This window comes from Vidua chalybeata, chromosome 3 (assembly GCF_026979565.1).
Source record: "Vidua chalybeata isolate OUT-0048 chromosome 3, bVidCha1 merged haplotype, whole genome shotgun sequence".
NCBI classification, from domain to species: domain Eukaryota; kingdom Metazoa; phylum Chordata; class Aves; order Passeriformes; family Viduidae; genus Vidua; species Vidua chalybeata.
In genome coordinates this window covers 68755577-68768598 of record NC_071532.1, presented here as the reverse complement: position 1 = coordinate 68768598, position 13022 = coordinate 68755577, and the positions used below count along the sequence as shown (strand labels likewise).

The 13022-nt window shown below is 44.4% G+C and overlaps 1 protein-coding gene across 1 annotated transcript in view; it reads left to right on the top strand.

The window, feature by feature from the left end:
* FOXO3 (forkhead box O3) overlaps positions 1–13022 on the top strand; it is an 88423-nt gene that overhangs the window by 60655 nt on the left and 14746 nt on the right. Inside the window, exon 2 of the mRNA XM_053936781.1 lies at positions 10868–12302. Coding sequence (XP_053792756.1) covers positions 10868–12268 — 1401 coding nt within the window. The 3' untranslated portion in view covers positions 12269–12302. The remainder of the gene's footprint in view (positions 1–10867; positions 12303–13022) is intronic.

Sequence of the window (13022 nt, the reverse complement as noted above, 5' to 3'; positions counted from 1 at the left end):
GCTTCTTTGTCTGCCTGTTGATGCTGTAAACTTTCAGATGCAAGTGTCTTCTACTGGTGCAGTCCTTCCCACACATGGAGCTCAACCAGACTGCATCCTACAGGGTAAATAATTCTTGTCAATTACCTGTTGAGGACTCTTGCTGTTGACACAGTCAAGGTCCAAAAACCCATTGACCTGTGGCTCCACAGCTGCCTCTGAAAAAGGCAGGTATGGAGCAATACAAGGACCCTATTGTGGCCTGAGTGTTGGCCTCAGGAGGGATTACTCATGTGTACAGGTTGAAATCCAGAACATGAAAAGGCTCCTCCACTCATCATTCTGCTATTCAGGCTCTGGTGTTGGGGTGGGGCTTGAACAAAGCATCGAGTGCTGAAGCATTTTGACACAGTCTAGCTTTAGGCTCAACGTTCAGCACATGGGATTATGATTATATCAATGACAGTGATCTTATTTTCTCAAATTAGGTAAACATCTTAAAAAAAAAAAAAATTACTTTCATACTTGTGCATTTACCTGGATTGTGGGGTTTCTGGGATGGTGCTGCTGCCAGTTACGTGTGAAACAGGAATGTCCTGCTTTGCTGTAGCAAAGGGCTGATTCATTGGCATTGTAATAGGTGTCATATTCCCTTTTGTCAGCTCCTTGGGTATTTTTTGCCCCTGCAGTAAACAGAAAATATATTTTAAAAATCCAGTAGAACCAGTAACATGCACGTCATCGGAGTGAGGTGAGGTTCAATGAAAACTAGAACAGTTCATAAGTGAGGTTAGGTGAGGCTGGGATGAATGCGGAGCTGTAGAGTTTGGTTTGAGAGCAGAGGAGCTCTCTGAAGCTGCCATGCCCTGGGAGGCACTGGGAGTCACCATCCCAAAACCTGCCTGCCAGAGGATGAGATCTACCCCCACCAGCAGAGAGGGTCAGGCGCTCTCAGACGAGAACAGGAAGACAGGCTGGTGGGCCTGTTCAGTGGAGGTGCCCATTTCTCCCCAGGACTCCCAAGGGTGGCTGGTGTCACTAGCTCCAGGTGTGACCTGGAGCTGCCCAGATTTTAAGTCTGCAGAAAAGCTTTTTCCATAGGGAGGGAAAAAAGAATCAAGTGCTGTCAACTTGGAGGTTACATCCAGGGCATCGTGAGTTTCTGGGCAGACCTGGTTTTGGGAGTGAGTTCCCTGATGCAGTGTAGCAGTGGAAGTCAGATCAAAGAATGGGCTGGGGAAAGACTGCTGGAGTAAACCCACCTTTCTACTGTTTTTGTAAAAATGGTGTGGAGATGGATATTTTTGTCCATGTCATCTGGCACAGCATGAGCTGTGTTTATGTATACAGAAAGCAAATCTGTAGGATTCTTCAAATATACTCCTAAGTGCAGTGTTTAAAATATGTTCCCCGATGCAGAGGGAAAATGTGTAACCAGAGGAATCTGTGTAACCAAGAGGCTAGGGAGGACCCATGTGTTATTCTCAGGATGAAAGCAGAATGCACATCAGAATACATCAGAAGGAAAACCGATCACTTTCTACTTTCAAAAGGCATTAATATTTTACAGCTGCCATTACATTTTGAAGAGTGCTCAGGTATTTACTGGTAGCCATCCAGTCCAGAGTCATGAAGGAGATACCTGTTTTTCAAGTTGTTTTGTTCACTTACTCCTTGTCTCCTAATTCCCACCCTGTCCACAGCAGTGCTGCAGTAACTCGGTGGATATCTGGAGTCACAGCTGCGTGTTCCCACACCAGCTGCCCTTTGTGAGGCTCCCAAGGGTTTTTTGCCTGTAAAAGTCAGTGGGTCAGACCCACTGAGAGCCATGCTTAGGTGCATCCCCAGCTTCCCCCAGAGCTCAGGTCTGTGGAGCAGGACCATTCCCGTATGCCACCTCAGCTGCCTGCTGAAGCACATCATATTTTAAAACGCTGTTATTTTTTTAAAAAAATCAGATCGTATCTTCTGGTTCAATAATAAAGTAATTATGTGCTTAAAATAGCACAGGAGAGGGGTCCTGTTTCAGATTACTTGACAGAGCAGAACTGCTGGGGGCTGGTTTGGAGGTTGCTTGTGGGCTTTCTCGTGAGAAGGTCTCAGGTGCCTGTGCTGGCTTCTGAAGGGCTTGCTGAGGCCTGATCAAACTCAGTCAGGCGACAGTGTATCAGATCTATTCCTCTCATCAGTCACATGTTTGCTGCAACTGTCACCAGATTCACAATTTAGTGTGTGCAGCTCAACACTTCCAATTAATCCAGGCCGGGTGTTTAACAATCTATCATTTCAGAGCTAGCACTTCGCAGAGCCGTGTGCAGGGCAGCCTTGAGCTTGGCTTCCAGGAGCCCTGGAATGCTGTCTCCAGGCACATAGATTTTATTCTTCCCCTGTCACTGTGTGGTGGGAGTTGTTGCTGGTTTAGTTGCATTTCACAGAAAGTGTTAAAAAAATCAACCCATGTGTTGTTGACTGCAGAAGATTTCAAAAAATGAAGATTTATAATAGGTGATTCAGCAGTGAGAGGCTTTTGTGATCTTCCAAGGGAAGCTACTATTTTTACTGAATTATTATAAGCAGTAGCATCACTCACATTTATTTATAAAGGCATGAAAGAACGCCCATACGTGTTTCTAAATAGTCAATGTATAGTAACAGCCATATGCTGAGAATGAGTAAAAATAGAATTGAGCACTCTGGCTTCCACAATGTTGTGTGAGAGTTGTGCTGGGATCTTTGCATCTAAGAAATTAAAAATAGAGGCTTTTTTTTTTCCCTAGATCTTCTTTCTAGCAATACAAACCCAAAGCCTTCATGGTGAAAGTCTGCCTTGCACTAAAATTGCATTGTTTTCATTAAGGTCTAACTGGATGACCACTGAGGTTTGGGAGGACTCTTCCAGTAGCTTCAGCAGCTGGTGGACTGGGGCTGTGCTGACAGGAATAGCTGTTTTTGTGGGTGTTACTGTTATGTACAATGTTCAGGTTGATTACTTGTGTGTGCCTGCACTTCTCTGGGGGCTCTGTGGCATGGAGGAGAAAGCAGCGATGCTGTGCTGAAGGAGCTCCACAAATAAAGCATGGTGTTACTTCCAAAGTTCCTACAGTGGAAACACTTGAAATGCTGGGGCTTGCCATTGAGAAACAGTAGGAGAAAAGAAAGGTGTTATCTGCTGGTGATACCACTCCTGAACAGAAATTACAACTGTTTTACTCTGGCTCTGCAAAGACCCAGCCCTGTCTGTCCATTGCAGCGTTTTTGTATGCAGCTCCTTGGGTTTAAGTTCAATAAGGGGCAACATCTCCCATTTTCTTGCTGACTGTTCATGTCCAAGTCAAGCCTGTGATGAGTTGCCTTGGGATTTCACCTTACAAGAGCAATGACTGGCAGTAAATTCTTGCTCTTAATTAAGTTAAATCCTTTTATTTAAATCAACTGTGGTTTTGAGTTTTGGGCAGCCACAATATGAAGTGGGTGGAAAGGACTGAAAAAGGTGTCTCTTAACAAGGTGCCCTAGCAACCTCAGTGGCTGTGCCTGCCTCCTGATTCCCAAATCCTATTCTAATGTGGAAAAGCATTGCCATAGCATGCAGAGGGTAACACTTTATTTTTTAGGGGACTTGCTATAGCAAAGTACCTGAGGTACCTGGCTCCTGACAGTGGGTGGGGGGTTGCTGGAGAGCCTGACCTTCCTGTTCTGCAGCTGCATTAAAGTATCAGCATTGTCCTTGCACTCTGGTTCCCGTCTCCCAACACCCAGTGTAAACGACAACCAGCATGCTCTACTCACAGCAAAACAAATGTTATTTATTAGAGTCCTCATGTGATCAGAGCACGTCTGACTGTAAAATAACTGGAGATTTTTCTGCTAACTGGAAGCATGGTGCTCTGAGGCAATTTCCAGGCAGTGTATATTTTCAGCTAAGTTTTATTTACGTCAGCGTAGCAATTTGCAGTATCACTGTTTGCAAAGACCGAGGCAGTGGTTGTTTTAACTAGAATTAATTTTTTTTACTTTTCTTACTTTTTTTTTTTTTAAGGAAAAACTTTCAAGTCATGACTCAATTCCCATAGGTCCATGCTTTGAGATGCTTTCCTTTCTAAAGAGGAGGGCACAAACCCCCTTGGTGGGCAGGTGGCTCGCCGCCTGCCCTCGTGGCCAGCGCAGCTGGTGTGCGTGTTGGGGAGGGTTTGTTTTCCCTGTGCTAATCACTTTCTCCTGTTGGAATTTGGCACGGCACGGTGCCCCCCGTGTGCAGGACACAGGAGGCAGATCCGTGTACTGCTCTCCTATCCGAGCCAGCACATAGGGGATAAACCTTTTTTGGACTTACTGTTCTTCCAAGGAGCTTAAATCCCTCAAGACTCTATTCTTCTGGGGTGGGGAATAATGGGCAGAGGGGCAGGCAGAGCTGATCACACTCTTCTGGTGTTCTTCCCCTACCACCAAGGTCAGAAAACTCCTTTGAAGAGGGGATGAGGAGAGGAAACCACAGAGCCACCCTTCAGATCTGGAGGTGACTTTCTTAAATCTGTGGGATATTTTTTTCCATTTTCCTGAAGGAGGGTGTGCTTGGTAGGGCTGAGCCTATGTCACCCCATACATGCAGGAGTGTGAGGATGGTACCTTTGCTGGGTGTGAAGGGATGTATCCTGCAGGACTCTGGTGTGCTCTGGCTGCCTGCTTCTGCTGAACAGCTGGTGGGATTTTTGGGAGCTGCCTTGGGAACATACAGATGATACCAAGCATCAAGCACCAAAACCACTTTGGATGTCAGGAAAGATTTATTTTTCTGTGTGTGATTTTCTTAATGCTTTTTTTATCCTTGCAGCTTCCATAATTTTGGGAAAATATAACAATCTGGAACACATACTATTTGGTTTAATACGGAAAAGAGGTATATCAGGACAACATGGCTAGGTAGATATTGTGGGAGACCTCTCTTTATGTTTTAGTTCTTGATTTTTCTGTATCTGCAGAGCACCCTCACTACTTTATTAAATTATATTCATTTTTCTGGTTTGCAAAAACTCATGGGAAAGAGGAATAAATTCTGAGACCACTTTGGGATTTCAAAGTTCTTTGAGAAGAGTAGCACTGCAGCCTTATGCAGCTAAGCAACAAGGGACTGTATGGAACCAATAGATTGGTACTTCCTAAAAATCAACTTCCCTAGGCTTGCAAATCCCTTTCACCAGAAATTCCTAAGTACATGCACACAATTGGCAACTTTAGCCACTGCATCTGTTTTCTTGTTTACTTGCAACTGAATCTCCTTTGGGACTTTAAAGCAAACAAAATGTAAAATATGTGAAATGTAAAATGTGATTGTCCCACAGTCCCATCAGTGCTCTGCACTGATGCAGCATCCCCTTTAGTCCTGTTAGTGCAGTTTTGGGCACCACAGTATAAAAAAGACATAGAGCTATTAGAGAGTGTTCAGAAGAGGGCCACAAGGATCGGGAAGGGCCTTGAGGAGAAGCCATATGAGGAGCAGCTGAGGTCACTTGGTCATTTAGCCTGGAGAAAAAAGAGACCTCATTGCAATCTGCAACTTCCTCATGAGACGAGGGGCAGACACTGATCTCTTCTTAGTGGTGACCAGAGAATGGCATGAAGTTGTGCCAGGGGAGGGTTAGGTTGGATATCAGGAAAAGGTTTTTCACCCTGAGGGTGGTTGGGCTCCCCAAATAAGTGGTCACTGCATCACTTGTCTGAGTTCAAGAGTTCGGACAATGCTCTCAGACACATGGTGTGACTCTTGGGGTGTCCTGAGCAGGGCACTTGATGATTCTGATGTGTCCCTTCTAACTCAACATATTCTGTGATTCTATGATTCTGTGAAAACTGGTAGTTGAAGCAAGTTTTGAGTTACTTCATGAGAAGGCACAGACGCTGGTCTGGACAAGTGGGCAATATGTGTTGAATTATTAACAGACTCCAGTTTCATCAACCACTGAATGCAAAAAAAAAAAAAGTAGGGTTTTCTTAAAGAAAATAATTTTTTGGTGAAAGCTGTCTCTAGGAGTGTCCATCCCAAATGAGATTTGTGGGATAACATTTTGAGCAAGATGACATAAGCTGAAAACTGAAATTCAGGTGAGCAAGCAGAGCCATGGAGAAGCTGGACTCCCTGTGTTCAGCTGGAGGCTGATAAGCTGGAGTTATTTTCATGGCTTCTTTTCAGTGGTGTTAGATCTGATGCCCTTCTCTGCTGCATGGCTACCGGACAACTTCATATGGTGGAGTAAAAACATTATATATGTTAATACAGGATAAAATAAAGTGTAATTCTCCCAAGTGAGCATTAGCAGCATTTATGGGTCTGCAGATAGTGTTTGTTTTTCTCCCACCATGTCTTAATATTCCACTTATTAAACTACTGCTTTTGATTTTTAGCTGTAACTTTACAGTTTAGGAGCCCATATCTGAAATTGCAAATTTGCTACTCACTACAGAACACTGAAAGAAAAACAGACCAGTGTGTAACTTGGACTCATCAGCCACCAGCTGCACCTCATCTTGCTAATCTTCAGCCTTTAAAAAAAAAAAAACCAAAAAAAACCAGGGACTTTTAAGAGTTAAGTTACACAACTCTCATTTTATTTTTAAAGCGAGTGGATTCCTTGTTGCGTTGTCGAGGATGATAAATTGATACCACATGTTGCTTCCAGACAAAAAAGACTCTGTACTGCAGTGGAAGCACTTGCAGCTGGTGTCTGAGTTAGTGGACAGGCTCCACAAGGTAAACACTACTTGGAAGAAGCTGAAATGGGCACAGGGAGGGGGAATTTTCTCCATTTTAAAAGCTCAAGCATTTGCTGCTGTTGTCTGACCAGGTCTGAGTGTTGAAATAACAAGCAGTCCCAGCCTCCTTGGGAGACTCATTCAGTTGTTTGTATCAGATTAGGGATAGGGCACTTCGGAAATGTTTGAGTGTCCTCTCTGTCAGCTTGCCCGTTTGCAGTTCTTTTCAAAATATTGAGAGAGACTCGTGTAATTAGGACATGCTAGCTGATCTCAGGGGATTTTCTTGAGAGCAAAATGTAGCTGGATCCCTCGAGGAGTATTAACTGAATAAAATGCGGTGTAGTGGATCAACATTTGTTGAAGTTGAGAGCATGTCCCTGAGTTTGAGGAAAGTAGTATAAGCCCTGCTACTGCTGCTCTGGCTGTTCTGAGCACCCAGCTCACCCCTTCTCCTGGTGCCATCAGCCTAAGCCAAGGGAGGACAGCAGTACTGCTTACCTGTGGCACTGCACCGTCTTCTGCTCACACCAGTTTTGCCCAGTCTCATGTGTTCCTCTGCCCTGAGTCTTCCTTGTCTCCAGGGACAGTCCCTCTTCTTGCAGGACCACTTTCAAAGGGGACTTCAACCCAGCTGGTCTGGCCTCAGGGCAGTACATGACGCTCTAGATGTTATCTGCAGGAACCTCAGTCTTCTGGCGTTCAGTACAGCGCACAACATTCTTCAAATCCAGTATAAATAGTAACACTAATAAAGGGAGGAGCTCATCATATTTCTTTTTTGCTCTGCTCGAGTACAGTCCATATGTTGTACCCATCGGTGGTATCCGAGCTGTCTGCAGCCTGGCTAGCGTCTCTCCCATCTACATATGGTCTCCAGGACAGATGATGGAAGTTCCTTTATGGATCTTTTAAAGTTTCTCATTGCATTTTGGCATGGAAAAATGTGTTAAGTTTCCATCATCATGGCCTAATTCATCTCCCACATAAGTCAAAGACAAATCCCCATTAATTTCATCAGCAGTGGGTTCAAATGATAAACTGTATTTTCTTTGCTTCCCCACCTCCTTTGTGGTTCGTTGCATGGTGATATATTAGTAATGCACATAGTTGTGAGCAGCAATTGTCCCCATATACTTTCCTGTCTTTTAAGCAGATGGGAATATTTTTTTTGACAGCTCAGAAAACAGGTAGAAAATACAGTTATTTCCATCCAGATTGCCACCTGGTAGCACAATGCAACAGCCTTTACTGGTGTGTGTTGTCAATCCTGGTTGCTTCCGTAGCAAAACTTGCATGAGAAAGGATAATAGGATCCAGCCTTAATTTGATTTGGCAGGGCACCCAACAGAAGGAGAAACCAAAAAACTCAGATGCTGTTGCTGAAGAGGTTAGTGGGGGAGGTTACATGAAAGAAGTGGGTTTTAAGGCAGTGTTTGAACAGAGGGTGGAGATGGGGTACACAAAAATAAATTAGCCCACAGTTATGCTTAAGAAAATCTTCCTGCAGAAGAAAAGCAAAGAAAAACAGAAGCAGGATTGTAAGTGGTATACTGTTTAATGTAAAGGAAAACAAACTGCTTGTATTTTTATAACTACCAATTTTCAATGCAGAAGGATTATTACATTCTTTTATTATTTGTGTAAAACCGACACTGAGAAAAAGATATAATAAGAAGAAAATTACACATGTGCACATACATATCCACACATGCAGGAGTCCTCATCCTGAACGGTGCCTCAGTCTCACAATTTTACCATTTAGGGTTTTTCGTGGTTTTAGGCCAAATACTTTCATACTATGGATACCAGCAGCAGAAATAAGCCCTTTTATGAGAATACTATAGGCTGAAAATTGTTAGCTGCTGGCACTTTGGCTGAGTATTTTTATATCTGAAGGTATGCATGGCATGCTGCGTATGCCACCTCAGGTGTTTCTCCTCTCCAAGATTTATTTTTCATTAGCAAGAGTCATGATGCCATGTGTTCTTATACCCAGCATTTTTAGGTGGGGAACAGCATGGTTCGTATGGCTTTTGAAGCCTGGGGTGGACTTTGAATGGAGAAATCCCCATGCAGATGTTCTCACAAGTGGTTGTCCGTAGAAGTTACAGGGAGTGAGGGTGAGAGCTATCTGCAGAGATGCAATACAAGCTGGAATATCAAGAAAGGTTATTTTAAAAAAAAAAAAATCAGTTCTCCAGCCAGTTTTACAGGGAGAAACCTGAGAAAGTAAGGAGTGGTAGCTAGTTACTAGAAGTTAGACAGTTGCCACACTCGAAATATTGTTAAAATGCCATTAGTTAAACAATAAAAAGCTTTTTCCGTCCTTAGACTGAGGAATTATTATGGTGCAACTCAATCCACCATATTTTGATGGCATGATAGTCCCTCAGAAATGGACATGTTTATAGCTGAGGCACTGACCCAAACTTCTCTTGAGCATGTCAGCACAGTCTGATCAGTTGCTTTGTGTAAATTGTTTAGAACATAACCGTTGCTGTTTTGAAGCGTGGTCCATATGATTTCTCTTTTCATTAAGTGATAATCACAACCACGTCTGCTGTCTGTGTGTGAGAACTTCAGGCATGTTTTCCGTTTCACAATTTGACAAAAACCACAAACAGTGGGGAAAGAAAGGCATTTTATACTGAAAAGAATGGTTTTAAAAAAAAGAAGCTGAGCTGTACTTCTTTATATGTATCTCCATTTTATTTACATCGATCATCCATGTTTCTTAAGGTTGCAAATATTGAGGTGCTGGTGAATGATTTGTTGATTGATTCATTCTTTGCCTATTTAAAGCTGGAGTTTCTTCAGTGTTTTGTAAACAAAGGGCACTTGTTCTGAATGGTTTGATTGTGTTATAGTCTTGCTGACTACGTGTTTTTAAAAGATGTTGATGGGACAAATGTGATATTATCCTTTTCATAGATAAAATTCATTGGTAATTGCCAAAATTTAAGAAAAAATAACTCTGCACTCTTTAAGCTTAGAGGAATAGCCCAAGGGGTTTCTCAGAGGAATATTGGATAGCTCCAAAAATCTTTTGATTTCCACATGGGAAAAAAATGTTGGTTTACCAAACTTGGAAGCATTCACACTAACAAATACTATTTGCTTTTCCTTTCTTTGATCCATATTTTAAGCACAAGATCAGCAGGATGAGTGGAGTGGGATTTTCATCTCAGTTCTTTTGGTTTAAATCTGGTGCCGTTTCTCTGGGGGGGGGCATGGGCTGGTTTTCTCAGGCCCTTTCTGATTCTGATGTGGTTATCGTCGGTTTAAGCCAACGTGGTGTTTGGGCAGTTCGATGCTGCTGACTAGTGCGAGCAGGTAGGGTGCAAGAGCAGGCTGTGCAGGCTCCCCTGAGAGCCCTGTATTCCATAGCATCCTGTACAGCGTGGAGTATCCGGCTGTGTGCAGCAGCTTCATTCAGCTCTGTGTCCAGCAGCTCACGGGGACAGGGATATCGTTGCATACTGTGTCACATCATGTTTTGAAGACTGTGAGGATACTATGGCGAGGGGACAGCTGGCCAGCTATTGCCGTATGGGCATAATTCTGGTGCCTCTAATCAAGAGAGAAAGTACAGCTTAGTCATGCACAGTGTGCCTGTGGGAGAGGAGCAACAGCACTTGCAGTTTTCTCAGGAACTATTATAACAAATATACAGCACACGTGCCCATGAAGAATTAAAAAGACATTTGCAGAGGCTGAGATGAGTGTGACTACCCCTCTAGCCAGATTTTTGCTGTGCCTTTGCAGTTTTTATTTCAAGGAACTGATGGCAAGATTACTGATAGTAATAGTTAGTCCTGAGTAAAAAGTAAGGGAGAAACATATAGCTCCTTTCTAGCATCTTTTCTTAGGATGAAGCTTTTAGGGATGTGGAGATGGGCACAAGGAATGCACAGCTAGTGCAAGCTTGGGGCTTGCTTTACAGCAGGACGCTGCCATGCCACAGTCACACTCCAGCCCTCCCATATCCAGCACCAGAGAAATTCATGGAGATGTCCAGGAGGGTCCAATGATTTTATTCATGTTGCTGTTATTGTGGCATGTTGGTTTAATGATTGAGATTTAGCTTGTAAAAGAAGTGGGGTGCCAGTCTTGATGCTTTATTTTCTTCTTTTCCTGCAGAATTCGATCCGGCACAACTTGTCACTCCACAGCCGATTCGTCAGGGTGCAGAATGAAGGCACTGGGAAAAGCTCTTGGTGGATGATCAATCCAGATGGTGGAAAAGGCGGCAAGGCGCCCCGGAGACGCGCTGTGTCAATGGACAACAGCAACAAGTACACCAAGAGCAGAGGGCGGGCAGCAAAGAAAAAGGCAGCCTTGCAGACAGCCCAGGAGACGAGTGAGGACAGCCCTTCCCAGCTCTCCAAGTGGCCAGGAAGTCCCACCTCCCGCAGCAGCGACGAGCTGGATGCATGGACAGATTTTCGCTCCCGTACAAATTCAAACGCCAGTACGATCAGTGGCCGCTTGTCACCAATTTTGGCAAGCACCGAGCTCGATGATGTTCAAGATGATGATGCTCCACTTTCTCCCATGCTGTACAGTAGTCCATCGAGCTTGTCCCCATCAGTAAACAAACCATGTACTGTGGAGTTGCCTAGGTTGACTGATATGGCTGGGACAATGAACCTGAATGATGGACTGACTGATAACCTCATGGATGATCTCTTGGACAATATAACACTCCCTCCCTCCCAGCAGTCACCCACAGGAGGGATAATGCAGAGAAGCTCCAGTTTTCCTTATGGTTCCAAAGGTTCAGGGCTGGGCTCCCCGTCAAGTAGTTTCAACAATGCTGTGTTTGGGCCGTCGTCCCTGAATTCCCTCCGCCAGTCACCCATGCAGACAATTCAGGAGAACAAGCAGGCCACCTTCTCTTCCATTTCTCATTACAACAACCAGACGCTGCAGGATCTCCTCACCTCTGATGCGCTTAGTCACAGCGATGTCATGATGACACAGTCTGACCCACTCATGTCACAAGCCAGCACAGCTGTGTCCGCCCAGAATTCCCGCAGGAATATAATGCTCCGCAACGACCCCATGATGTCGTTTGCCGCACAGTCCAGCCAGGGCGGTCTGGTCAATCAGAACCTGTCCCATCACCAGCACCAGACCCACAACTCCTCTCTTAGTGGCAGCCGTGCCTTGTCCAATTCCATCAGTAACATAGGCTTGAGTGACTCCAACAGCTTGGGATCCACCAAACATCAGCAGTCACCTGTCAATCAGTCTATGCAAACACTTTCTGACCCGCTGTCAGGCTCCTCTTTGTACTCCTCTAGCGTGAACCTCCCGGTCATGGGACATGAGAAATTCCCGAGTGACTTGGACCTGGATATTTTCAATGGGAGCCTGGAGTGTGACATGGAGTCCATTATCCGCAGTGAACTCATGGATGCCGATGGGCTGGATTTTAACTTTGATTCCCTCATCTCAGCTCAGAACGTTGTCAGTCTGAATGTGGGGAACTTCACTGGTGCTAAACAGGCTTCATCACAGAGTTGGGTACCAGGCTGAAGGATCTTTGAGAACAGGGAAAACGGGCAAACAGGTCAGTGCCCCATAGATGTGGTAAAATAATTGGTTCCTTAGTTTTATTGGAATTTGCACCGAACCCTTAATAATTAGTGCGCACTAATAATAGTAATTTGGCTTGTGTTGGCTTGCTGTGTGTTGGTATGCAACAGGCACGACCAAGAAACGTGGAGGTGTGGAGGGAAACGAGGCTAAGCTATAAAAGCTGCTCGACTGCAACACTGTCGGCACGCATCTAGTGTTCAGTGCCCTTCTTAATTTAGGCATGAGAAGTGTTAATGACAAATCAGGCAAACCAAGGTGGAATATTTGTGGTTTTTAGGAATCACAGAGCTCTAACTTGTCTTCTTTAAAGTCGCAACAGATGGATTCCCTCTTGCAGCCGAAGCCACGTGTAGCCAAGCTGTGTTACACAGGGATGGGGCGAGGGGCTCTGCAGTCAGTGGAGCAGTGTTGCTGTGGGGGAGGAGGAAGCATGTCTTTACAAGATCAGAGCACTCACTTGGGATCAGGTGTGTGGGACAGATCTGGACAGAATCAGAGTTGTGCTGCTGCTGTGGCATAGCAACACTAGCAAAGTTGTTTGGGTTGCTTTTTTTGTAAAATTGTATTTCTTGGCCAAAAAAAGGTATCAAATGGAGGAATTATATATTGGTGGGACCCTGGTCTCAGGAATGTCCTGGCCTACTTACTGTTTTAAGTATGCAATAACTGTTTTCCTCCTCCTCCCACCCTT